General features: G+C 46.2%; 1 protein-coding gene across 1 annotated transcript; it reads left to right on the forward strand.

Moving 5' to 3' along the window:
* Positions 1-23768: 23768 nt before the first annotated feature.
* LOC128829047 (uncharacterized) lies at positions 23769-26088 on the forward strand. The gene is made up of 2 exons (XM_054014169.1): positions 23769-24114; positions 25109-26088. The coding sequence occupies exons 1-2, from the start codon at positions 23943-23945 to the stop codon at positions 25582-25584; spliced, it is 648 nt and encodes a 215-aa protein (XP_053870144.1). The 5' UTR covers positions 23769-23942; the 3' UTR covers positions 25585-26088.
* Positions 26089-26479: the final 391 nt, after the last annotated feature.

The following is a 26479-nucleotide window of genomic DNA, read 5'->3' on the forward strand; positions in this document are numbered from 1 at the left end:
CTCGTTAGCAGGATTCTATGTTGGGGTTGCCCTCTATGGCATAGGATCCAGTTCTGTGACCTAGGAGCTCCCTTCCAGTTCAAAGTTCCCAACTGAACTCCAGGCCTATTGACAAATGAGATATTTCTATTAAAATAGCCTAATTCTACATATGACATAGACCATTTCAAACCAAGCTTGAAAGCACTAAGACTATTTGAAGGACTAAATGCTCCAAAACTGTAATTCTGGTTTTGATAAAATATATTCAGTTTTGGCCTAGAAGTTGGCAAAATTGCATCTGAGCTCCAAAGAATGGGATAAACTTTGCCAGACTCTGATTTAACCCATCTGAATTTTTTCAATATCCTGAAAAAAGGAGTTTTAGTAAAAAATACATCCAGACCACTGACCAGAGTGACAAGCTGGAGCTGTTCAAAGCAATTAAGTTATTACACCTAAGAAGTGCTACACATTACATGGGGGTGCTTAGCCAGACTTCTCAGAGTGACCCAGAATCATCCCAGGGAATTGTTCCCTCCCCATACTCTCCACCACGGTGGCACATAATGGCAACAATTGGAGGTGGAGGGTGGGAGGAAATACACTTTTAAACTGTGAGAGAAAACAGGTACTAGGGTGGTGGAAAGATTAAAATATGAAGGGCTTAATTTGTTCTCACTTGCCAGTTTAAACCTACGGTCAAGCCACTCTAGTCAGTGGAGCTACAGAGATTTGAAACCAGTGTTGAGAAAAGCAGAATCAAACCCACAATTTCTTGACACTGAAGGTGTGGCTTCTGTACTCTAACTTCTCTTTTCTGAGAAAAGAAAGATTTGAGTCTTTAGCAACAACAAAACAGGATTAGTGCTTAAACACTGCCATCTGTGACTCCTAAATATATCTCAGTAAGCAAGGCAGGTTCGCCAGCAAGCATGCTATTCAAAGGTGATATAAGGTATTGATTTCTCTCCAAGGTACCTTAATTACACAGTTCAGAGTATTGAAAACAAGAACATCCTTGATGTTACCAATGGCTCAAGATCATTGGTTGGATAAAAAAGAAACCATCGGCAGTTTAGAGCTGTTTGAATACAATTCCTGATGTGTTCGTCAGAAAACAGACACAATCATTGCCAGCAATGCTCTTTTAATCTAATTGGCTGAAGTGATACACAAGCACCTACTTTTCCTGTTATTTTCTCATACTATTTATGGTTTTGTGCCTCATGTGCCAGAGTGGATAACCTGGCTATAAAGTGACTTTAATTCATAGCATCTTAAAAATTTCCTAGAGATGCCAATCTAATTAGGCTGAAACAAGGCAAATCTCTGTTGATATATCGTTCTGTTCCGATTAACAATAAAGCTGCCTCATGTCGTTGACGGACGTTAATACTAAGGTGACTTTGTCGGAGTTATAAGTGCCTGAATGTGCTGCAGTTTCTCTCTAGTCTTTGGGTGTACAGTAGTAAATATACAGTTGGATCTCTCATCATCAGCCACCTAATAATTTTTCTAAGTAATCAGAAAATAGCAACTTGCCTATTTTGAGAAATATACTGTTAAGGTGTGTAGGCTCAGCTCCTTAGCTGAGGTGAATCAGTAGAGCTCCACTGTTTGATTTGTTCTTTATAACAAAAAGAAAATGAATTTCATTTTTTTCCCATTGCAATTTTGAGAAACTGGGTTTTTCTATCTTCTAGAGTGTCAGATCAGCATGTCGTGTGTGGAATGTCACACTTCTGGCCGAAGTGACCCTACAGACAGGGAGGGTGGCTTTGTGGTTACCACACACATCCAGGCCTTGCACGACACAAGTTCTATTCCTGCCACAAACTTTCTGCAGAAGCTTATGCAAGACATTTAAACTCCATGTTCCTCAGCTAACACTTACTTAATAAAGAGCCATCAGTCTAAATGAATATCTGAAAATTAGCGTTACCCTCCAATAGAAGGAGCTCTGTACCTGCAAAGATGTCCTCTCTGCTGCCTTTCAGTACAACATTCTATGCTGTGTGAGGTCCCCTCTGCAAGGGTGCATTTTTACCTTCCCAGCAAAGGATTATAAAAGAATTTTACAAATATTAATGGATTAAACTTCACAGCAGCCCTGCGAGGTTGAGAAGAATCATTATCCTTCTCTTACAGTCAGGAGACTTTCAGGGTAATGTCTATACCACAGCTGGGAGGTGAGATTCGCAGCACGGGTAGACAGAGATGTGCTAGCCCTGCTTGAACCCGTGTACTAAAAATAGAAGTGTGGCCACGGTGGTGCAAGCAGTGGCTCAGAATAGCCACCCAAGTACAATCCCACCTGACTGCCTGGGTATGTACTTTGGCAATTAGCCCGAGCCACCCCAGCCACACTGCTATTCTTAGAGCACTAGGTCAAGCGGAGCTAGCGTGTGTCTACTTGCACTGGGACACACATCTGATAGGTGCTGTGTAGACATACCCTTAACCAGCGAGGTTTATGTAAATTTGTCCACGTTCACTCAGGAAAGCTGTTGCAGAACAAGTAACAGAATCCATATCTCCTGTGTTCCCAACCTGTGCTTTAACCATAAGACCCTCCTCCTCCTAGGAAGTGGCATGTGCAAAGTCTGTACCTTTGAAAATAGAAAACTGACCCAAACGCATCAGAAAAATATTAGCTGTTGCTAGTATTTTCACTGTCACTAACCTCAAAGAGTAGACGTTTCCCAGGAATTAGCTGGATTATGTGTTGTTCCCCACCTCCCCCAGTGCTAAAGCTTTAGAAGGGAGGAGCAGAATTGTTTCAATAAACTTTCAATTTGTTCAGTTGCCTGATTTGACTTAGGGCACCAGGGGCATAACATCACTGTCTCACCGTAAAGCTTTGTTGTATTAAAGATTAATGCGCCTGCCACGCTGCATAGGAAATCACAATCTAATTGACTGCTGTGTGCAAAACAGCCATGCTATGCAAGATTTACCATTTAAAAGAGCTATAAACTTTAATGAACTGTGTTTCTTATATGTCTGTTTATGTGTCTATTGATTTATCTATCCATCCACCAAAAAATTCAGCAGCTAGAGTGTGGTCAGATGCATGAGCAGTAATTCTGTGTCCCTTGGCTCTGATTCTCCCAGGGACTATTATCCTGGCATTCCACACAATTCTGTGACAGCTTCTGTAAAATGAAGAACCTAACGGTACAGAACAGTTAGATGATTTCGAGTGGGGGGGGAATGAGTGATACCCACTACTTATACAGGTGACAGAAACTACTAAATCAGCAATGAATGATAACTTGCTTTTTAGATAAACTCCTGGGAAGTTTCTTATTCAGTTTTACTAAACTGAGGCCAAAATTGGCTGCATTTTCAATACAGAGAACTCACAATTACAGGTGCAGTTGAACAGCAACCTAATCTATGTGCATAGTGATTGTAACTGTGCAAGCAAAGCATGTAGGAGAGAGGAAGGCTGGCCCAACAATTGGGGGACTAGCCAGAGACTTGGATTTAAGTCTTTGCTCTTATAGAAACTTACTGCATGACCTTGGGCAAATCACTTAGGACCAGACTTTTAATGGTCTGTAGGTGTATATAGATTGGTGCTGAGGGGATTTTAAGACTTGAAACTCCAATTGCAATCAATGGGAAATACACGCCTACCTCGTTAGGCACTTTTGAAAATCCCCTTAGGCAACTAAATACCTTTCAAAATCTGGCCCTGGTCTCTCTCTGCCTCATTTCTCCATTTGTAAAATGGGAAAGAGTGGGGGGAGAGGGTAACAGCATTTACCTACCTCACAGCGGTGTTGTGAGGACACATACATTAAAGAGTGTGAGGTGCTCAGATATTCTAGTACCGGAAGGCCATATTTAAGATAGAGATATACCAATGTGATCATTTGAGAGAGCTTATCGTAGAATTTTCTAGACCATTCGAACTCGTGTGTGCGTGTGTGTGTGTGTGTGTGTGTGTGTGTGTGTGTGTGTGTAATAAAGCAAATATTTACATATTCTTTGTTAATATTTTGGGATTTCAACTTTATTAAATCAAGGGGGGAAAACATACTGGGACTGATTTTTCAAAACAACATGCTTACTATTGCGTGTGCAAATAAACACACAGCTGTGTACCTTATTGGTGTGTTCCATCATTTTGATTGTGTGTTTAAATCAGATATCGGCTTATGCAAATTGTTTGGCTGTAGATTCCTGTTATACACAAACAGCTGTGGCAAAATGAGGGGAGTTAATAGTAGAATTTTGGCAGCTTCTCAAGATATTGACCCAAAGGCTGCCTCTCTTTCCCCTCTGCCCTGCCCCCCACTGTGGTCTGAGGAAGAAGGGGTGGTTTATGGCTTTAAACATGAAAGTGCAGGGCAAGGTTTGACCAGGAAAAAGTGCCTGCTTGGGGAAGTGCCAGGGGTGAAAGTAACTTAAAAGACTTACCGGTACACCGGAGTCCTGAGCGGGGGCATGGCCTCAACCGGAAGAGATTTAAAGGCCCCGGGTCTCCGGCTGTGGCTGGGAGCCCAAGGGCCTTTAAATCACCCCGGAGCTCCCAGCTGCAGAGGCGGCTGGGAGCCCCGGGACTCAGGGGCGAATTAAAGGGTCCGGGGCTCTGGCCGCCGCAGAGCTCTGGGCCCTTGAAATCACCGCGGGAGCCCGGCTGCCAGAGCTCCGGTGGGGATTTAAAGGCCGCAGAAGCCGGTCCAGAACGGCACGGCGTACTGGCTCTTGCCGGTATGCTGTACCGGACTGGACTGGCTTTCTTTCACCTCTGGGAAGTGCCCCACTTGAGGATACTGAAGCTTTCTGGGGTGCCAAGCAGGGTGCTGGAACAATTTGAATAGTGGGGGTGCTGAAAGCCATTGAACCAAACTGTAAACCCTGCCTATGATGCAAAAAGAACAGGAGTACTTGTGGCACCTTAGAGACTAACAAATTTATTAGAGTATAAGCTTTCGTGGGCTACTGCCCACTTCTTCGGATGCAGTAGCCCACGAAAGCTTATGCTCTAATAAAGTTGTTAGTCTCTAAGGTGCCACAAGTACTCCTGTTCTTTTTGCGGATACAGACTAATACAGCTGCTACTCTGAAACCTGCCTATGATAGAAACCACTTCAAGCCAGCACCCCTAGTTCCAGCACCTATGGTGCCAAGTGTCGGTGGAGATGAGCCCCAGCTCGACTTAACTTGCCCCCGTGTAGGCTATTTTATACCTTGTATAATAGCTAAAACATTAATGTACACAGCAGAGACAACATGTCACTATTGACAATGGGGCGGGGGAGCACAATTTAAAGGTTCTGGTGGTATGCAGTAGGTTCAGGGGAGGGCATATAAACCCTGTCAGAAATCTGAGGGGGGAAGAACGTGAGGTCACATGCCGCTCCTATCCACCCCAGAGTCACCTTGGGTACACAGTAGATACTAGGCCAGACCTTCATGTCTTTGCAACTTGTGTGGTCACTCACACCTGCATCAGGTGTATGTAAAATGCTGCCAGTTCAGAAGGATGGCTTTTTTTCACTTGCTTTGCACAAGTATAAGTGACTACATGAGATGGAATGCCTGGGAAATCAGCCCAAGTGTAGCGAGGTGGTTACCCGCACCTGCCCTGAGGGGTTTAAAACAGCCCTGGAGAAGGGCTGTGGGAGGAGAAAAAGCAGTGAGGCTGATTGGGGAACACAGTCTCAACTGGGGGCCACGCCCCAATCAGGGACCACTTGGCTCTATAAAGGCATGAGCCAGGAGTAAAGGCACACAGTCTCTCTCTAGCTGTAGAGGGAGACAGGCCTGGCTGCAGGGGAATAAGATACCAGGAGTGGCGCAGGGCTGGGGGAAGGCCAAGGGAGCTGGGGAGCTCTGGCCTGGAACCCCCGGCTGCCACCTAGTATAAGGCCAAACAGATACTGGGGTTGTAGGGACCAGCCCAAGGCTAGACACAAGCAGTAGGTCCAAACCCCCCTTGCCAGTGATGAGTGGCACACACTGCAGTCTGCCCCAGGGAATGGAGGCTAGTTGGTGACTGGCAGTAGCCTTACACTGAGGCAAGGTGGGGATAGGGGGTGGGGGTTTCCCTGGGTGGGGAGACCCTGAGACTGAGGGGTTACTACCAGAGGGGCAGCACCCCAGAGAAAGGGGCACCGGGGTCCTGGGAGGGACATGGGGGCCAGCGGTAAAGCAGATCACTGGCCTGCAGAGGGTGCTCTAGAAGCTGGACAAGCTAATTCCTGACAGAGACCAGTAGGAGGCCCCACAGGGGTGAGTCTCATATCGCTACACCAAGTATCATGGGTTGTTCCCAGTCTCCAGTAAAACGCCTGAAGGACAGAACAGATTAGTAACTTTCTGTCCCTCATCACCATCCCTTAGATTTCCTTGACTTTCTGAGGCCATTACTCTTATCTCAAAGGCCGTCTGAGCTGAATTTCTATTTTCCCCTCCCTTGCTCTCTACAGCCTCTGGAGTTTAGCTTATGAGCTCTGATCTCTGTAGGTGTTTCTTATCTTGGTTTCTTAATTGAAATTTCTCTTTCATGTCTCTTTCACACATACACTTGAGCAAACATACTGAAAATGTAAAAGAGAGGGAAATCTGTGTTACATAATAGGCTGAATAGCCCAAAAGGATCTGCTCATTCACGTTAGGTCTTTATAAAGCATTAATCATTGTCATTTGTAGGGAGATAGTATGGGTATTTTATTTTTCAAATGCTAAGGGGGAGGGATAGCTCAGTTAGGGTTACCATATTTTAATTTTTAAAAAGGAGGACACTCCATGGGGCCCCGGCCCCGCCCCAACTCTGCCCCCTCCCCTGAACACTCCGCCCCCTGCTCCTCCCCCTCCCCTGCTTCCCGTGAATCAAATGTTCGCGGGAAGCCTGAAACAGGGAGGCAGCAGGTAAGCTGGGGCGGGGTGCGGCGCAGCCCAGTCCGGCCCCCCTGGCCGAGCGGCTCCCTCCAGCGTCCGGCCGGCCCAGTCCAAGAGGCTCTGGCCCCGGTGTCTCCCGCCCGGCTCGGCTCGGGCCCTGGGGCTCCGGCTCCCAGCTGAGTACCCGCACTCCCGGCCCCGGCCCCCAGCCGAGCACCGCCAGGCCCTCCCTCCCTATTTTCCCGGAAATGTCCGGCTTTTGGGGATTTCCCCCCGGACGGGGATTTGAGGCCCAAAAAGCCAAACATGTCCCGGAAAATCTGGACGTATGGTAACCCTAAGCTCAGCGGTTTGGGCATTGGCCTGCTAAACCCAGGGTTGTGAGTTCAATCCTTAAGAGGGCCACTTAGGAACCGGGGGCAAAATCAGTACTTGGTCCTGCTAGTGAAAGCAGGGGGCTGGACTCTATGACCTTTCAAGGTCCCTTCCAGTTCTAGGAGATGGGATATCTCCATTTATTTATTTAATGAATAAGCCTCTGTAATATTGACCAAGTTTTCAGCCTCCAGTGAAGCAGGCGAGCTCACAACATCTCTCTCCCCCACCGACACCCCTGGATTTTCTTTCTGTAACCCCACAGTTGCACACACAAATTGGGTGATTTCATATACCAGTCAGTAATTAGGCACACAACTGCCTGAAATTTGCACTTCGGTTGGGGCCACGGTTGCACTCATAGCTGAAAATGGAGTCCTAATGCTCATCCTTTGCTGATTTTCAAAGTTTAATAAATAGTTCTAATGATAATTACTGGACTTCTACATTTTTAAAAAACTGGCTCTTCATAAATACAGGACAGTGCTCTTAGCTAAATATCTGGATTTTATGGAAATTCAGGAATCACCACTGGAACTCTTGGTTAATATTAAAAAAAAAATTAAACAGTGAATAAGAGGCACTGTCTACTTATAAACACTCAGTGCCACTTCCAGACTGCTAGACAAATGAATGCATGGAATGCAAGAAATGTCTATCATCTCCAAAGAGTTAAGATAAAATAAAATTCGCAAGGATTTGGTGTTGTATATTTAAGTCGAACTTTTAATTCACAGCATCCTAAAGGAGATAGACTTCAGAAAACTCATCCTAAGTGTTTGATCCTGAATTCCTTGTACATTCAAACCTCTCAATAATAATTCAGTTATAGTTTTCAGAGCAAAGCTGTTACACAGTCATGCCCTAAATAGCTAGGGTTGGTTTGTTGAAATCTACCCATCTATCAATGAGGTTTTTTTTTTTTTTTTTTTTCCAAATCACTCATTTTGTGGACCTTAGATATAGAGGGCTACATTGTTAGCTGGTCTAAATCAGCAGAGTGGGGATCTGGCCCAGGGTTTCCATTCTTCTAAGAGGGTATTACAATAAAGATTTGAAAAATATTATATAGACTCACTTAACCATCTCTGAAGATTTTGAGCAAGAGCTGGACCTGAAAAGCCACTTTACAATTGCCTCACTTTGTCCACGACAAAAGTTACTTATGCTGCAGTACTATCAACTGATGTTTTATTGGCACACATCCACAGACATGCAGAAAGGTAGATAGATGGATCATTTATTACCTACATCAGCGACCGGCAGCTTTAAGGTAGTAGAGCACCACAAATTTCACTAAAACTCTTTGGCAAGCCATACATTGGAGGGGTCGGGTTCTATTCCAGGGTGGGTGAGAGGGGGTGACACCAGGAGGGTCTGGTCCTGCATCCACAGGTGTGACATGGGGGAGGAGAGTGAGCCTGCCCCAAACGCACCCTGCAGTGATGGCTCCTGTCCCAAAGGGGCTAGGCTCAGCTCCCTGCTCCAGCACACTGGCTCTCACAGTGAAGATTAGAAAGAGCCCATCACAATGTCACATGACATGCATCCATGCTCAGGCGAGGTTCTCCGCCTACAATGCCCTGCTCCCTTCTTGGCCCAAGCTGGTGGTGGCAGGCCAAATAAAACAATCCGGTGGACCAGAGGCCTGGGCTGCCAGCTGCCCATTCCTGATTTACATGAAGTGTTAAGCCAGCTTTACCATTTGCAAATGATGCTCTCTGGCCTTCAGAGCTTTGACCCTTTAAACTCTAATGAAGGGGTAGATAGATTTAGCCCACAAAACAATCCCCTTCTGAAACAAAGCAGTTCCTTTATTAAAGGCTTTCTAAGGGGAACGCTTAATGTATCACGTAACGGTAAAATCCTTTTACTTAGCAAATAACTACACATTTCCAGAACTGGTCCAAGCTCAGATTTTGACTATATAGGCATCATATTTATCTTTGCTTATTTTTTAAAATTAGATGTAAAAGTAATGGAAAGGTGTTTGGTGAAAAGAAATCTCTCTTTAAAATGTTTCACACTTTATTGGTGAAATAGAATGAAAGAGTTTTTATGGGGATGTGGATTTCTTTACAGATATATTGATCTATACCATTGGTTCATGGATGTGACAGGTACAGGGATATGGACCTTCAGTGCATGTTCTCTCAGGCACAGTGCTCAGAGCCTGGGGAAGTGAGAATATTCCATAGCTATACTGCCTTTTGGAGAAGTAAGGAATGAGTCCCCCTAGGCCAAACAGGGGTCACAGTTTTTTTTTCCTCAGGAGTATCAATGAGGCTGTGCAATTTAGGTAGAAGCTGAGTTTAAATTAAAACTAGGAGATTGACCTTTGGAAGCGAGATGCAATTGGATTGTGTAAGATTTAGATCTAACAGGACTGTGCATGCACATATGGGGCCAAACTGGGGCTGTCTTGTGTGGGTGCCTACAGGGTGCTTCTCCTCCACTAGCGCAGCCGCACAGGAAGCAGCCTAAAGTGGTGCCAATGCAGGAGAGGCTGGGGCAAGTGATGCTGCCATTTGCATGGAACACCTCAAGGAGAACCTATCTGGGTTGGTCCTGCCCCAGCTGGGCAGCAGCTAGTGCCAGGAAGGAATGCCCACCACACTCGGACACTTGGTTAAATTTTAAAAAAATGAACAGTGAATAAGGGGCACTGTCCACTTGTAAACTAGTCTCACAGAATTCCTGGCTGGGACAGGATATTGAAATCCAAGCAACCTCATGGAAAAGTGGTTTTTGATGAGATTTTGATCATTCAAGAGGTTTGGAGCCAGTATTTTGGATTTTCATCCACAGCCAAACTTTGATGATCGAAAATTCCTGTTTACAAAAGTCCTGGCTGGTGAGCTGGAGGCAAAACAACTAATCCAGAATGCTGGATGTTTCATGCTCCAGGAAACAAGCCTTGCCAAGCCAACCTGCTTTCACTCCTGCCTTCAGGAACCCACAGGAGATTGAAAGCTAATCATATTCAGTATAGTAGTGCCTAATGGCCAACCAAGAGTGCAGTTGCATTGTGCTAGGTACTGTACAAACACAGAGTAGTAGATGGTCTCTGCCCCCAAAGAGTTTACAATCTAAGTAGACAAGACAGCCTTTCCCCCATTTTGTGGCAATCACACACAAGCAGAGTGAACAATGTGATGGAAGTGCTGCTCTCTGGAGCCATTCAATGGGAATACTTATTTAAATTCATACATTTCACAGCCTGAAGGGACCATTGTGATCATCTAGTCTTACCTCCTTCATAACACAGCCCATAGACCTTCCCCAAAATAATTCCTGTTTGAATTGGAGCATAAAACATCCCATCTTGATTTTAAAATGAACACTGTCTTAGCTGCATAGCAACAAAGCAGGCTGGAAGAAGGAAGGAACGGTGTAGCAAGCATGCCTGTGCTCACCACGTCCATGGCCACCTTCACGATGTTTGTTGTAATTAGATTGCTCAACTGGGATTAAGACAGTTGTAGTTCCTGATTTAAAGGCCATTTTTTCCTATAGGAGGTGAACCTGGAATAACATTGATGATTTAGGGCTGGAGTGGAGTAGGGTTTTACCATGACAATGTCTCTTTAACCAAAGCACTTGTAATACAGTAAAACCCAAGAGTTCCTTGTATCCTCCAATGTCTCAACTGAAATTTCATAAGAAGAAATCCATCGTTCCGTGAAATTTATAGACGCATTATAAAAAGAACCATATTGCAGGTTACTTGATTTATTGTTGATTCTTTGGGCAGCACTTAACAGAGTAATGGAGGAATGTGATTTGGAAATACACTGGAGGGGGATTCAGCAAAGTTCTGGCAGCATCAAGTTTCATCCAATTTGAAGGTATTTTCACTCTTTTTGGACACTGTAACTAGCTGGGATTATTATCAAATTTCATTTTGCTGAATCTCTGTAAAGCTGAGAACTAGTGAAAATAAATTCAATGGCAGTGACTTTTGCTTCATTTCCACTCTCGTGAAGCTTTCAGTTATTTCAATATAATTTGTTTGTTTCTTTCTTTCTTTCTCTGGGATCCCTTTCTGTTTGCAGGCATTTCATATAAAGACCAAAGTTTTGGGGATATGGGAACCTATGCAACAGCAAGGCATGCAGCAGTGATCAGAAGGGAGCCATTATCTAATTCACCAAAAAAGGTCTTTTCTTATCTATGGCAGATCTAAAATATTGGCTATGTAGTATGTAATGTTGGCCTGAAGAGAGTCTGCCACTCTATCCAAGAAGTGTAGATCTTCTTTATTTTGAGTAGCTGAATTCTGGATTTTTGGAACTCAGTTCTCCATGTGTTTATTGTAGCCTGGAGTTGCTACAGCTGAGGCCAACAGCAGTTCAAATTCCAGAAACCACCCTACTTATGTGACAGCTGCCACTTCGGTCAACACACTAGGACCACAATGCTAAATGCATGAGCTGCTACAGCTTGAGCTAAAGCTTTCTATGTGGGGCTGCAACCAACTCATGTCCTCTGTGGATTGGACACAGATGGGGGGACCTGTAGCATGCACACACCCTGTACTGGGTTGTATAATGCGAACTGGACCAAGTTCCCGGCTGGTGTAAATTGGCATTGAAATCAGTGGAGCGACCCCAATGTACACCACCTGAGAAACGGGCTCAGTTGTGTCTGTATTCCACAGCAGATTTCTTCATTATCCAGGGGAAGGAATGTGCTTCCTTTCATAGGAGGTGCCCTAGGATGTGCCCTTTGCTATTGAGCTGTGAAGAATATGGTTGACAAATGTCCCTAAATACTAGAAATGTCCCAGCATCCCCATCGATTCCACAAATGTGAAGGTATTGTCCCAGGCTTCTCAAACTGAGCTAACGAAAGGCCCGCTGAATGCATGTATATTTCAAGGAGCTCTCCCCTAACAGGCCCAGCACAAGTGAGGCCCCTGTCCTCCGCTCTCCAGGTCATGTAGTGAGCACATACTTTACAAGCCCTTGAACTGGAAACCCTACACATACCCAGATCCATGGGTGGGCAGGGAAAAGCATTAAGTGGCACAGGAGATGTGGGCACTTTGGCAGCCTCCTGTGCAAACCTCTTTGCTGCTCACCTTCTTCTCCAAACTGTCCCTCCCCAATCCTGGGTCAGCTGGCATGGGTTTTGCCCAGGGGATGTCATGTTCTCCACTAGTAAGGAATAACCCCAACAGCAGGAGAAACACAGAACTCTGATCTCAGGTCTTAGAAGATTAAAAAGCCTCTCAGTGTCCTATGGTGTCAGCTGGAACTGCCTAGTACGATCCAAGTCCTTCAACGTATGGCCTAGGAATGTGACAGATGAATTCCTTGCCTGCAGCTGTGGGGGGCCCTGTAACACAGTGGAAGTGGTGGGATTCCACTGCACCGAGGGCTAGGGGACCAATGACAGAAGTCCATATGGTGACCGGACAGCAAGTGTGAAAAATCGGGATTGGAGTGAGAGGTTATACCCTGTTTCCCCGAAAATAAGACATCCTCCGAAAATAAGGCCTACTTACAGTTTTGCCTCTCGTTGTAATATAAGGCATCCCCCCGATAATAAGACCTCCCCGATAATAAGGCATCCACCGATAATAAGGCATTTTTCATTTCTGAAAAATAAGACATCCCCTGAAAATAAGACCTAGCGCATCTTTGGGAGCAAAAATTAATATAAGACACTGTCTTATTTTCGGGGAAACAGGGTAGGCGCGTATATAAGACAAAGTCCAGGATATCGGGACTATCCCTATAAAACGGGGACATCTGGTCACCTTAGATCAGGGGTTGGCAACGTTTGGCATGCGGTTTGCCAGGGTAAGCACCTTGGCAGGCCGGGCCAGTTTATTTACCTGCTGACGCGGCAGGTTCAGCCGATCGTGGCCCCCACTGGCCGCGGTTCACCGTCCCGGGCCAATGGGGGCCGCGGGAAGCCCCGGCCAGCACATCCCTCTCCCACGACGCTTCCCAACGCCCCCATTGGCCTGGGACAGTGAACTGCGGGCCAGTGGGGGCTGCGATTGGCCGAACCTGCTGCGTCACCAGGTAAATAAACTGGCCCAGCCCGCCAGGGTGCTTACCCTGGCGAGCCGCATGCCAGAGGTTGCCGACCCCTGCCTTAGACCATGCTGTGGAGCCCAGCACCACGAAGCGCCCTGAGAAACACATACAGACTGGCTCTTTGGAAGCAAGATGAACAAGGGGCCAGGGCACAGGATGCACCACTACCTGGATCCATTCACCCTCCCCCGCCACTCAATGGGGAATGCCATTGGTACAGAATCTACTGTTGCCTTTGGGCTATTTTGCTTCTGTTCTGTTCCTACAAAGTTGCCAATCAACCATCTGAGTTACCTGGGCTGAGTGCAGGGAAGAGAGTTGGCAGTTTACTGGCCGTTCATTAAATTATCCTTTGCAAGCATGGTGGAATTAAAAATGAACCTTGTATTTTTAAAGTATCAGTCTCTTAACTGAATGCAGTGGTGCCAGCCTAACTCCGCATTTAAAGAGCAAGTAATTAGCTATGAAGTAGCAGCAAGCACATAGCGGAACAGTGCTGGAAAGGCTGTTAAATATGATGAGACCATGAAAATTATCAAATGCTGGCTCACACAGAACTGAAGGACCATCAGTCCACTAATTGAATGCAGCAGGACCTGCCTAACTTAGCCTTTAAAAAGTGTCAGAAGGTGAGACATGAACTGCAGTCTGCAGCGAAACATCTGAGACAGTGGTAAACAGAAGCTTGAAAATGCTTGGAGTTGGTAAATGCAGGGCCGGTGCAACCACTAGGCAAATTAGGCAGCCACCTAGGGCGCCTAGTGGTTGAAAGCGCCTAAAAGCCCACTCAGGCGAGGAGGTAGAGTGGAGATGAGCTGGGGCGGGGAGGGTCGCCTGCAGTAACGGTGGGGGGGCGCACAAGGGAACTGCTCCCTGCTCCAGATCACCTCCACTCTTCCTCCTCCGCTGAGCACACAGCCCCCACTCTAATTCTCCTCTAATCGGCGCCGCAAGCCTGGGAGGGGAGGAGAATTAGAGCGGCGCTGGCGTGCTCAGCAGAGGAGGCGGAGCGGAGGGGAGCTGGGGCGGGCTCCCCGGGTGGGGTTAGCTGCCGCCGGGGGCTCCCCAGGCGGGGTTAGCTGCAGAGGAGGTAGTTGCTGCGGGGGGGTGGGAGGGGCTTCCCAGGTGGGGGAGGGTGGCAGGCTGGCGGGGTTAGCTGACGTGGGGATGGGGGGGTGAGTGTGGTTAGCTGCCGCGGGGCAGCAGGGGGGCACAAGGTGGAAGTTTCACCTAGGGCGCGAAACTTCCTTGCACCGGCCCTCGGTAAATGTTTAACTTGCAAGTCCTGGCTTGACTCAGTGTTGTTTAGGTTTATTTATCCAGCCCTCAAACAAACGGGGGGAAATTCTTTATTGGGCTTAAATAAATAGTTAATTACAAAAGAAGACCTGAAAGAGCACATGTCCTGCCTAAAAGTGAAACTGACTGGTGTGCTTCCCTGCCTTCCCCTTATGAAATGAGACAATGTTTTTTTGCTGGTTTATGAAAATTCTCTAGGCAGAGATCAGATTAACCTTGGGCTTGCAACTGGACTTGAAAATCATCTTTAAGACCCAATTACTGCCTAGCACAGCTGTCCACATGGATGCAAACTGTTATGACCAGGATCTGGAATTATAGCATAACCAGGGATGGGCTGAGGAGGGACTGTTCAACACCAGACCTAGTTTAGTTTTAGGCTATGGTTCTGAATTAAGGTTCAAGGCCAAACCTGCCTTTATGGAACATTTCTCTGGGGACTATCTAGAGATCAGTATGGCAGTACTATTGAATTCCATAGCAGGACTATAATTCTCCTTTCAGTTTGATAGGTTGTTTAGATTAATTTCTGCAGAATATTTTGGTTTCATCCCCATTCTATTTGATAGGCTTTATCCATCTGGCCAGGGCTAGCATTTGGGTAGGATAGCAGCAAAATCTTGCATGATCACAGAGTGGCATTCAAACTAAATCTAGAAAGTAGGCCTCACACCACCACTGAAACTAAAGGGGCAGGTTCAGAGCCAAAGATTTGAAACCCAGCCCTGAAAATTAGGGGGACTCAGATTTTAAGTTTCAGCTCAAGTCCATGTGTTATAACACAGTTCACATAGAACCATCATCATGGACGTTGCTCCGGAACAGCTATGTTTCATGAAAACACCATCCCCCAGGCAGGGCAAGAGAGACAGATCTCAACCTAGACAAAGGTAGATTTCCAGACTCTTCCATTTCTGCAATCTGCTTTAACTAAGACTTGCTAGATTTTTATATATATAAAAGTCACTGTGCAATAATAAAGGCTGAAGTGCTATTTTTAGGCAGTGGCACCAGGAATTTCTGCTCCACATGTTTAATATAGAAGCAACAGATCCCTTAAAGGCCAGTGCACGGTTCTACAATTTTACTCCCCATCCACGCCTCGCTGCACAATTTTTTAAAGTCCCAATTTAATCCTCTTGTTACCATGGTAATGGTAACACAAACACCTCCAGAGGATGAGCTGAGGCAGTGCTCCTGGAAGAAGAATGTCCTCATAGACTCATAGACTCATAGACTTTAAGGTCAGAAGGGACCATTATGATCATCTAGTCTGACCCCCTGCATGCTGCAGGCCATAAAACCGTCCCTACCCCTTCCCTGGACTCTGCTGTTGAAGTCCCCAATCCTGTTTTAGGTGACTTCAATCGGCAGAGACCCTCCTGCTAGAGATCCCTGCCCCATGCTGCGGAGGAAGGCGAAAAACCTCCAGAGACTCGGCCAATCTGCCCTGGAGGAAAATTCCTTCCCGACCCCAAAAATGGCGATCAGTCAGACCCCGAGCATATAGGCAAGAGTCACCAGCCTGACCCCTGTCAGCCATTATACGATTTACCTACCATTGTTTGGTTTTCCTTGACTACTATGTTTTACCATTAAACCATTCCCTCCATAAATTTATCTAACTTAATCTTAAAACCAGACAGGTCCGTCGCCCCCACCGTTTCCCCCCGAAGGCCGTTCCAATATTTCACCCCTCTGACGGTCAAAAACCTTCGTCTAATTTCAAGCCTGAACTTCCCCACGGCCAGTTTATATCCATTCGTTCTCGTATCCACATTAGTACTAAGCTGGAATAATTCTTCTCCCTCCCTTGTATTAATCCCTCTAATATATTTAAAGATAGCAATCATATCCCCCCTCAGCCTTCGCTTTGTCAGACTAAACAACCCAAGCTCCTCTAGTCTCTTTTCATACGACAGGTTTTCCATTCCTCTGATCATCCTAGTGGCCCTTCTCTGCACCCGTTCCAGTTTGAGTTCATCTTTTTTAAACATGGGAGACCAGAACTGCACACAGTACTCCAAGTGAGGTCTCACCAGCACCTTGTACAACGGGAGCAGGACCTCCTTATCCCTACTAGATATACCTCGCCTAATGCATCCCAAGACAGCATTGGCTTTTTTCACCGCCACGTCGCATTGTCGACTCAGTCATCCTGCGATCTACGAGGACCCCTAGGTCCTTCTCCTCTTCCGTTACTTCTAACCAATGCGTCCCCATCTTGTAACTAAAATTGTTATTAGTCATCCCCAAATGCATTACCTTACACTTTTTACTATTAAATTTCATCCTATTTCTGATACTCCAATTCACAAGCTCATTCAAGTCTCCCTGCAGGATATCCCTATCCTCCTCCGAATTTACAATGCCTCCCACCTTCGTATCATCCGCAAACTTTATCAGCCCACTCCTGCAATCGGTCCCGAGGTCAGTTATAAATAGATTAAATAAAATGGGTCCCAAAACCGAACCTTGAGGCACTCCACTAGTAACCTCCCTCCAACCTGACAGTTCACCCTTTAATACGACCCGCTGCATTCTCCCCATTAACCAATTCCTTATCCACCTCTGGATTTTCATATCGATCCCCATGTTTTTCAGTTTAACCAATAATTCCTCATGGGGTACAGTATCAAACGCTTTACTGAAATCCAGGTATATTAGGTCCACCGCATTTCCCTTATCTAATAAATCCGTTACTTTCTCAAAGAAGGAGATCAGATTCGTTTGGCACGATCTGCCCTTCGTAAAACCATGTTGTAATTTATCGCAATTGCCACTAACCTCCAGGTCCTCAACTAGTTTCTCTTTCAGAATTTTCTCTAACACCTTGCACACTACAGATGTTAAACTAACAGGCCTGTAGTTACCCGGATCACTTTTTTTCCCTTTCTTGAAAATAGGAACCACATTAGCTATTCTCCAGTCTAACGGGACCACCCCCGAGTTTACAGATTCATTAAATATTATCGCTAATGGGCCTGCTATTTCCCGCGCCAATTCCTTCAATATTCTCGGATGAAGATCGTCCGGTCCTCCCGACTTAGCCCCATTAAGGCAATCAAGTTTTGTTTCTACCTCGAATACGGTAATCCCCCATCCCGAATGCCCCTCTGTAGTGGTGCTAGTATCCCTAATACCTTCATTGGCCTCATTAAACACCGATGCAAAATATTCATTGAGATATTGCGCCATGCCTAGATTGTCTTTAATCTCCTCTCCGGCAATAGTCTTCAGCGGTCCCACTTCTTCTTTCTTTGCTTTCTTCCTATTTATGTGGCTGTAAAACCTCTTACTATTGCTTTTAATTCCCCTCGCTAGGTCCAACTCTACACGGCCTTTGGCCTTTCTCACTCTATCTCTACATTCTCGGACTTCACTAAGGTAAGTTTCTTTACTAATCCCTCCCCTCTTCCACTCTTTGTACGCTTTCTGTTTTTTCCTAATCACCCCTTTGAGTCGGTCGCTCATCCAGCTCGGTCTAAATCTCCTGCTTTGTAATCTTTTTCCCTTTTTTGGAATGCAGGCCTCCGACAGCTCATGCATCTTTAACTTGAAGTAATCCCAGGCTTCTTCTGCCTTTAGATCCCTTAATACGTTTGCCCAATCCACTTCCCTTACCAGTCCCCTTAATTTGTTAAAATTGGCCTTTTTAAAATTATAAACCCTAGTCTTTGACTTAATTCTGTTACTCCTCCCATGTATTTTAAACCTAATTAGCTCATGATCACTGGAGCCCAAATTGTCCCCCACTAGCACTTCCTCAACGAGGTCCTCACTGCTTACCAGAATCAAATCTAAAGTGGCCTCCCCCCTCGTCGGTTCAGCTACCACTTGATGAAGGAATTGATCAGCAAGCACATCTAGGAACATCTGAGCCCTATTATTACTACTAGCGTTTGTGCCCCAATCTATATCCGGGAAGTTAAAGTCCCCCATAATTACACAGTTTCGATTAGTAATTACTTCTCTAAACACATTAAATAGTTCCTTATCCATATCCTGGGTCGATCCCGGCGGTCTATAGCACACTCCAAGCACTATCCCCGGAGAGGCTCTAGTAGTCCTATTACCCAGTGTGAGTATTGCCCAGACGGACTCTGTGTTATCTAATCCATCCACTATTATTTCTTTACAGCTTATTTCACTGTTGACATACAATGCCACCCCCCCACCTTTACCTTTGTTCCGGTCTTTCCTAAACAGCGTATACCCCTCCATACCTGTGTTCCAGTCGTGACCGTCATTCCACCACGTTTCTGTTATTCCTACGATATCCGGTTTCTGCTCTTGGACCAAGAGCTCCAATTCCTCCATTTTATTACCTAGGCTTCTCGCATTGGTGTATAAACACCCTAATGTATGTCGTTTAGCCTGTCTCCCATTAGTAGCACTATATGTTGCGGGCCTCCTTGCGCCCGTCCCCCCTGTCCTTCCTATGTCCAATCTCGTCTCCCCGGCTATGTCTCCTCTCATTTTACTCACCTTTTCCATACTGGAATCTGGCGTGGAGATTAACTGTGCATCTCCCAACCTTCTCCCCAAACTTCCTAGTTTAAAGCTCTTTTGATAAGATGAGCCAGCCTCCCTCCCAGAAGTCTATTTCCTTCCCTACTCAGGTGAAGCCCATCCCGCGAGAACAGGTGTCTGTCCCCAAAAGCCTCCCAGTGGCCATACATCCCAAAGCCCTCCTTATAGCACCACTCCCTTAGCCAAGTATTTATTCTCACAATCCTACTGTATACACAAGAGCTGAAAAAATATTTAATGTAATTTTCCCTGGTAAGCTAGTTTAGTAAGTCATAAAGCATAAACCAGCATCTGGGGCCAGAGAACATTTTACTTTGTTCCCCAACCACTGCAACAATCACACTTTGTCTTTTATCCAATCCAGCTCAGTGATATCAAGTAGGCTGAGCATTCTGCATCCTAGATGACCATTTAGAGCTTAGGTAAATGGACCATTTCTTTCTAAAAAGTTTCTCCCAGATTCAAAGCCAAACAGCACTGATTTTTTCAGCAAAATATTCTAACCTTTGCCCAGCTCTTCAAAGTGTTTTTCCAAACATGGAAAGACAAATGAACCCTCTTCATCCCCCTGTGAGTTTGGTACCTGTTAATAAGTATCATTATCCCTATCGTGTGGGTGAAGAAATGGAGGCAGGTTGTTTAAATAACACGCTGGAGGGAGTCAGTGACCGAGCCAAGACTAAAGCACATGAATTTTTGGCTCTCAGCTCTGTGGTCACACCATCGGACCACACCTCTCTTTGGTAACCAAAGTGTAATTTGAAATGTAGGTCTCACAAGACTGCTTTAACATGGTCACAATGTTCTCCTCTCAGTACTGGGTGTAAGCTGCATGCCAAACCCTTACGACAGTTACCATAGAGGGGGAAAAATCCAGCACTCATGTTGCCAAGTTTTCTGTGGCTTCGGATTTACTTTCAACTGGTATAGAATCATTGGGTTGTAGGGAGACCTGAATGAAGGTTCTGCCTGGCACCAAGAGGAAAATCTCCGCAAGAGGGTAAAATAGAAATGTTCTCTTATGAAAAAATGTGGAACCCCTACTCCATTGTAATTCATATTCCCATTGAATTCTCTCATTCAGCTCAGAAAGAGTTCCATCAAAATGCTTTGAATCCCACTCTAGTTATGGATCTGCTGAGTTCATAAAATAGCTGGTCTCAACTCTGCTTCATCTGCGCGCTCCAAACATCAGATATTCCATCCCTCAAGAGCAGCAATGGAGGACACACAAAGCTAATACAAAGAACAATATTATTAAGCTGAAAAAAATGCATGAACAGGGATTGACTTGAATAACACAGAGGAAAGACTCTGTTGATTGTGCCTTCTCTGTATGCTCCTCAATGACTTGAGATCTCCAGGCTGCCTTTCAGCACAGGTCCATTTCCCTTTGCATGTGCAGGAGTGCATGTCTATAACATGGCATTTGCTAAATTAAAGAACTGCTCCCTCCAGGAACATTTTGAGAAATATCTCCATTAAATATACATTCCTCCCCTCCCCCTTTGGTTTTAGTGAAGTCATTGGAAGTATTAAGGAATTTAGATCGCCCTACAACCAGTGGAGGAGTTATTCATTTTCGTTTAGCAGTGCAATTCTCTAATTTTTTTCTCCACCGCCAAATGGAACACCTGGTCTGAAGTTTTCTCAAAATAAAGAAACTGGGATACACCAGCACCTGAGTATAACATTTAAAAAAAAAAATCTTACTTTGTGGTAGATCTGTGATGTGAAAAGGAAAGTGTGGGGTAAAGCAAAGTGATTGCAAACTCTATAGTATAAAATAGATTTCAAAGTAACCCTAAAGGAAGCTCCAGAAAGGTTTCAGAATTTGGCACTGAAGTGCCTGTAAATTTCCTGGGGTAATTGTTAATATGGCAGTTTGAAGGTGGCTTTTTTTTTTTTTAACTTACTTGGCAAGAGTTTTAATAGCAACAGCTGTCCAAACATGACACAAGACCCCTCTATAGAATTTAGCTGGAAAGTACAAAATCTACTGAACTGTTGGACTGGCGTATTATTTACAAGCAAATCAAATTTCTCCTGCACTTCATGGATGGTTGGGTTTTTTTGTTTTAAAAATCTTTAAGAATTTCCGACTTAGAGAGACAACACAGGAAATACAAAAGCACAAGGATAGAGTACAAATAAGTCAAATGCACACTGTTTACAGAGTAGACATTATTGCTACTACAAGTAAACTTTTTTTAAAAAAATGTATTGGCTATCCTGTGAAGTATGTGGCATTTGGTGACATATACAAGCTGTAAGTCCTTTACCTTTTTGCATTTTTATTGTTTGTTTCTTTATGAAAATTTAATTAAAAAATTAGTCAGAAAAAGATACTCTAGAAAAATAGTCCATTAACTATATTATAGCAGGTATTATAGTATATTAACTATATTATACTGGGTATTCCTCGAGAATTAGGGTCTAATTTTGAAAGAGGCTTCAAGACAGACTCTCTCTGTGTATGTACAGACATCTTTTAGATTTTTTGCAGCAATCACAGCATTGAGTAGACTGGTGGCCACCTGTGGAGACAATGCTGACAAACATATCTGCTTCTGTTGTTACTTTGTGTACCATCATTTGGTTTGTTTATCCATCCGTGGCATTGTATGATCATCCTAGTAAACAACCTTCCAAAGGGAGCAGTTGGGGCAAAAATCATAATTGGCTTTAAGACAGGTATGATGAGACTGCCTATAATGGCAGGTGGCCCATCGGTGACTGCTAGTAGCAAAAATCCCCAGTGGCTGGAGATGGGACACTAGATGGGGAGGGCTCTGAGTTACTACAGAGACTTCTTTCCCAGGTGCCTGGCTGGTGGGTCTTGCCCACATGCTCAGGGTCCATCTGATCACCATGTTTGGGGTCGGGAAGGAATTTTCCCCTAGTCAGACTGGCAGAGACTCTGGGGTTTCTTTGTCTTCCTCTGCAGCCTGGGGCACAAGTCACTTGCAGGTTTAAAGGCGCATAAATGGCAGATTCTCTGTAACTTGAAGCCTTTAAATCATGATTTGAGGACTTCAGTAACTCAGCCAGAGGTTATGGGTCTATGATTGGAGTGAGTGGGTGAGGTTCTGTGGCCTGCAATTTGCAGGTCCTACTAGATGATCACAATGGTCTCTGGGCTTAAAGTCTGAGTCTAAACAGTGAGCTCTCCAGAGCAGGGGTGGGGAGGGGGCAGAGCTGGCTCCAGACACCAGCTCAGCAAGCAGGTGCTTGGGGCGGCCAAGGGGAAGGGGCGGCATGTCGGGCTCTTCGGCAGCAGGTCCCTTGATCCCTCTCGGAGGGAAGGACCTGCCGCCGAATTGCTGCCAAAGAAGAAAGTGGCACAGTAGAGTTGCTGCCGAAGTGCCGCCAATCACAGCTTTTTTTTTTCCCCTCCGTCGCTTGGGGCGGCAAAAACCCTGGAGCTGGCCCGGGGCGGGGGGGTCTTTGTTTTACTCCTGTGTATTGTACTCGATGGGGCCCTGGGCCCTGGTTGAGAGTATAGCACAATTGTTATTGATACTAATACCTCCATGCACAGTTGGTAGATTGTACATGTGCAAGCCCCTTATTCATGATTAAAAAGCACACATGAAATTGTTGGTGTGCACATCAGAGGAGGCCAGACTGAGTCCTCTTTCATAATCAAGCGCTGTGCATTCTGTGTCATAGCATCATGCACTATGTATATAGCAATGGCTAAGCCACCTAGAGCATGTCTCTGCTATGAAATTAAGTCGACCTAACTTAAGTCAGCATACAACCGCCGCAGTAATTACATCGCTTGTGTGTGTCTACACTTTGCTCCTTGTGTTGGCAATGCAGGTCCTCACCAGGAGCGCTTGCACCGATTGAACTATCAGTGTGGGGCATTGTGGGATGGCTTCTGAAAGCCAGCAACAGTCGATGTAAGGAACATAGTGTCTACACTGATTCTACGTTGACCTAACTACATCAAACTCTACGCCTCTCACGGGGGTGCTGTTATTAAGTCAGCATAGCAGGCGAGTTACGTCAGTGGGAGTGAAATTTTAGAGTAGACACTTAGGCCTGGTCTACACTAGGCGTTTATGTCGAAGTTAGCGCCATTACATCGAATTAACCCTGCACCCGTCCACACTGCGATGCTATTTAGTTCGACATAGAGGTCTCTTTAATTCGACTTCTGTACTCCTCCCCGACGAGGGGAGTAGCGCTAAATTCGACATGGCCATGTCGAATTAGGCTAGGTGTGGATGGAAATCGACGCTAATAGCTCCGGGAGCTATCCCACAGTGCACCACTCTGTTGACGCTCTGGACAGCAGTACGAGCTCGGATGCTCTGACCAGCCACACAGGAAAAGCCCCGGGAAAATTTGAATTTGAATTCCTTTTCCTGTCTGGCCAGTTTGAATCTCATTTCCTGTCTGGACATCGTGGCGATCACAGCAGCACTGGCAACGATGCAGAGCTCTCCAGCAGTGATGGCCGTGCAGTCTGTGAATAGAAAGAGGGCCCCAGCATGGACTGATCGGGAAGTCTTGGATCTCATCGCTGTGTGGGGCGATGAGTCCGTGCTTTCTGAGCTGCGCTCCAAGAAACGGAATGCAAAGATCTATGAGAAGATCTCAAAAGACATGTCAGAGAGAGGATACAGCCAGGATGCAACGCAGTGCCACGTGAAAATCAAGGAGCTGAGACAAGGCTACCAGAAGACCAAAGAGGCAAACGGACGCTCCGGATCCCATCCCCAGACATCCCGTTTCTACGAGGCACTGCATTCCATCCTCGGTGCGGCCGCCACCACTACCCCACCACTGACCGTGGACTCTGAGGATGGGATAGTGTCCACGGCCGGTTCCTCGGACATGTTAGCGGACGGGGAAGATGAGGAAGGAGATGAGGAGGGCGAGGCAGTCGGCAGCGCTCACAACACTGATTTCCCCGACAGCCAGGATCTCTTCATCACCCTTACAGAGATCCCCTACGAAGCGTCCCCAGCCGTTACCCCGGACACAGAATCTGGGGAAGGATCAGCCAGTAAGTGTTGTAAACATCTAAACATTTATTTTTAACAGAACAGGAATATTAACAATTAAAAGAATGGGTTGTTCATGATTACTTTGCCCTAGGCACTTAACGGTTCAGTCATGGGCAGTGCAAGTTTTGAAAAAAAATCTAGCAATGTCCGGTTTTCCGTGATTGTCCTGCCCAAGCCGCTCTACTGTTTAGTTCCTGCTACTGCAGCTAGAGTAAAATGCGGTCTATATGTGCAGGGATAGAGCAGTAATCCTCCCGGGACATCTCGATGAAGCTCTCCTGGAGGTAATTGGAAAGCCGTTGCATGAGGTTCCTGGGGAGAGCGGCCTTATTGGGTCCTCCGAAGTACGACACGTTGCCGCGCCACGAGACTATCAAGTACTCGGGAATCATTGCTCTACACAGCAGGGCGGCATACGGCCCTGGTCTTTGGAGGCTTTCCCGGAGCATTCTCTCTCTCTCGCTGTCAGAGATCCTCATCAGGGTGATGTCGCCCATGGTGACCTGCTTTGAATTAGGTAGGGGAATGTTAGTGTTGGGACTGCTTGCTCGTTCCTTTACAGAACTGTAACAGCTGGTTTGCAGCCACGCGGTGGAGGCGGGAGAGGGGCTGCCGAAAGGGATCGTTCCTGGGGACAGCCGCGAGGGGGTGGGACAGGGGCAGAGTTCCCGCTTGCCGGATTGCTGGCAGCAGGGACTGACATTGCTTTAAATGTGAAATGAGGCCAGTGGTAATATAAAAGTTTTAAACTGCCACAAGTCTACGGCTTACCATGTCTGCCTGCAACAGAAATTCCGTTGTGCTGCCCCGCTTCTCAAATGTGCTGTGGAAGACCCCAGGCACTGAATGCGAAGGCCGAGAATTCGACCTTGTGCTGAGTGCGCATGTGATAGGTGCTGTGCATGGTCTTGTTCACAGAGAAAGACTATGTTCTTTGTTCACAACTACATTTATCTTTCTGAGGAATTCACTCCCTTTTTCCCATTCCCACAGCCACATCTGCGACTGTCTCACAACCTAGCCTGGCATCACACTCCCAGAGGCTAGCGAAGATTAGGCATAGGAAGAAGAGGACACGGGAGGACATGTTCTCTGAACTTATGGCCTGTTCCCAAGCCCAGGCAGCACAGCAGACCCAGTGGCGGGAGAAATTGACCCAAATGCAGCAAGCAAACATGGATCGGGAGGAGAGGTGGCGGCAGGAAGACCAGCAGGCGACTCAAACGCTGCTTGGACTACTGAGGGAGCAAACAGACACGCTCCGGCGCCTTGTGGATGTTCTGCAGGAACGGAGGCAGGAGGACAGAGCCCCGCTGCAGTCCATCTCTAACCGCCCTCCCCCGCCACCAAGTCCCATACCCACCTCACCCAAAGTGCAAAGAAGGAGAGGCGGCAGAGTCCCTGCTAACTCTCACTCCACCCCTGCAGAGAGCTCTAGTAGCAGAAGGCTCTCATTCCCCAAAACTTGAAAAGTTCTTTCCTTCCCGCCTGACACAAGCCCCCGTCCAAGTTTCACCTCCCAGTTCCATGTGTAGTTGATAATAAAAAATACGTTCATGTTAAGTACTGTTTCAATGATGTTCTTTTGGAGGAGGAGGGGAAAGGGGGTTGGTAATTGGACAGGACAGTCGCCTTTGGCAGGGTACATAGGCGGGGGCAGGCACAGCAGCAGGGCACATACACAGTGCAGTGATGCAGTGACTAGTTACCCTGGTTAGTCTGGGAGGTTGTTTTCATGTTATGTGGTGGGGGGTGGGTTGCTCTGTGACTTTGTGGCGGGGGAGGGCAGTTACAGATCTTAAGCGGCGGTCCTTATGCAGGATCACAGAGCCACGCAGCAGGGGATCTGTAACCGTCCTCCCCCTGCCACAAAGTCACATAGCCCCCCCATACACACAGTCCCGATCAGGAGGGGTGACAGGCTCCGTTGAAACAACCATCCCACCGCAGCGGAGCCTGTCAATCCTTGAGTTTAGAAGCTTCATTCGCGTCACTACACTACACCCGCTCCGCAGCACAGTCTGCGTCCCAGTTTTAAAAAATTCCCGCGAAAACAGTATTAAAGAAAACGGTGTGCATTAACAAAGTAGAACTATTTTTATTTCGAAACGTGTGTTGGAAGGCGGTGAAGGGGGTATGTAACTGGGTAGGATAGTCAACATTAACTGGGTAAAGAAATGGGGGCAGGTTCAGCTTCTCTGTACACAAACTTTAAAGTCACAGGTTACCCTGCTCACTCAGGAACTTTGCTTTCAAAGCCTCCTGGATGCACAGCGCTTCCCGCTGTTCTCTTCTAATCGCCCGGCTGTCTGGCTGTGCGTAATCAGCAGCCAGGCTATTTTCCTCAACCTCCCACCCCGCCAT

Source organism: Malaclemys terrapin, chromosome 1, assembly GCF_027887155.1.
Source record: "Malaclemys terrapin pileata isolate rMalTer1 chromosome 1, rMalTer1.hap1, whole genome shotgun sequence".
In the NCBI taxonomy this organism is placed as follows: domain Eukaryota; kingdom Metazoa; phylum Chordata; order Testudines; family Emydidae; genus Malaclemys; species Malaclemys terrapin.

What these genes read in the sequence shown, in the direction of transcription:
- LOC128829047 (XM_054014169.1), top strand. Translation starts at nt 23,943, where the DNA reads ATGTTAGCGGACGGGGAAGATGAGGAAGGAGATGAGGAGGGCGAGGCA. An exon ending in ATCTGGGGAAGGATCAGCCA is followed by an intron (nt 24,115 to 25,108) that starts GTAAGTGTTGTA and finishes CCATTCCCACAG; the next exon opens with CCACATCTGCGACTGTCTCA.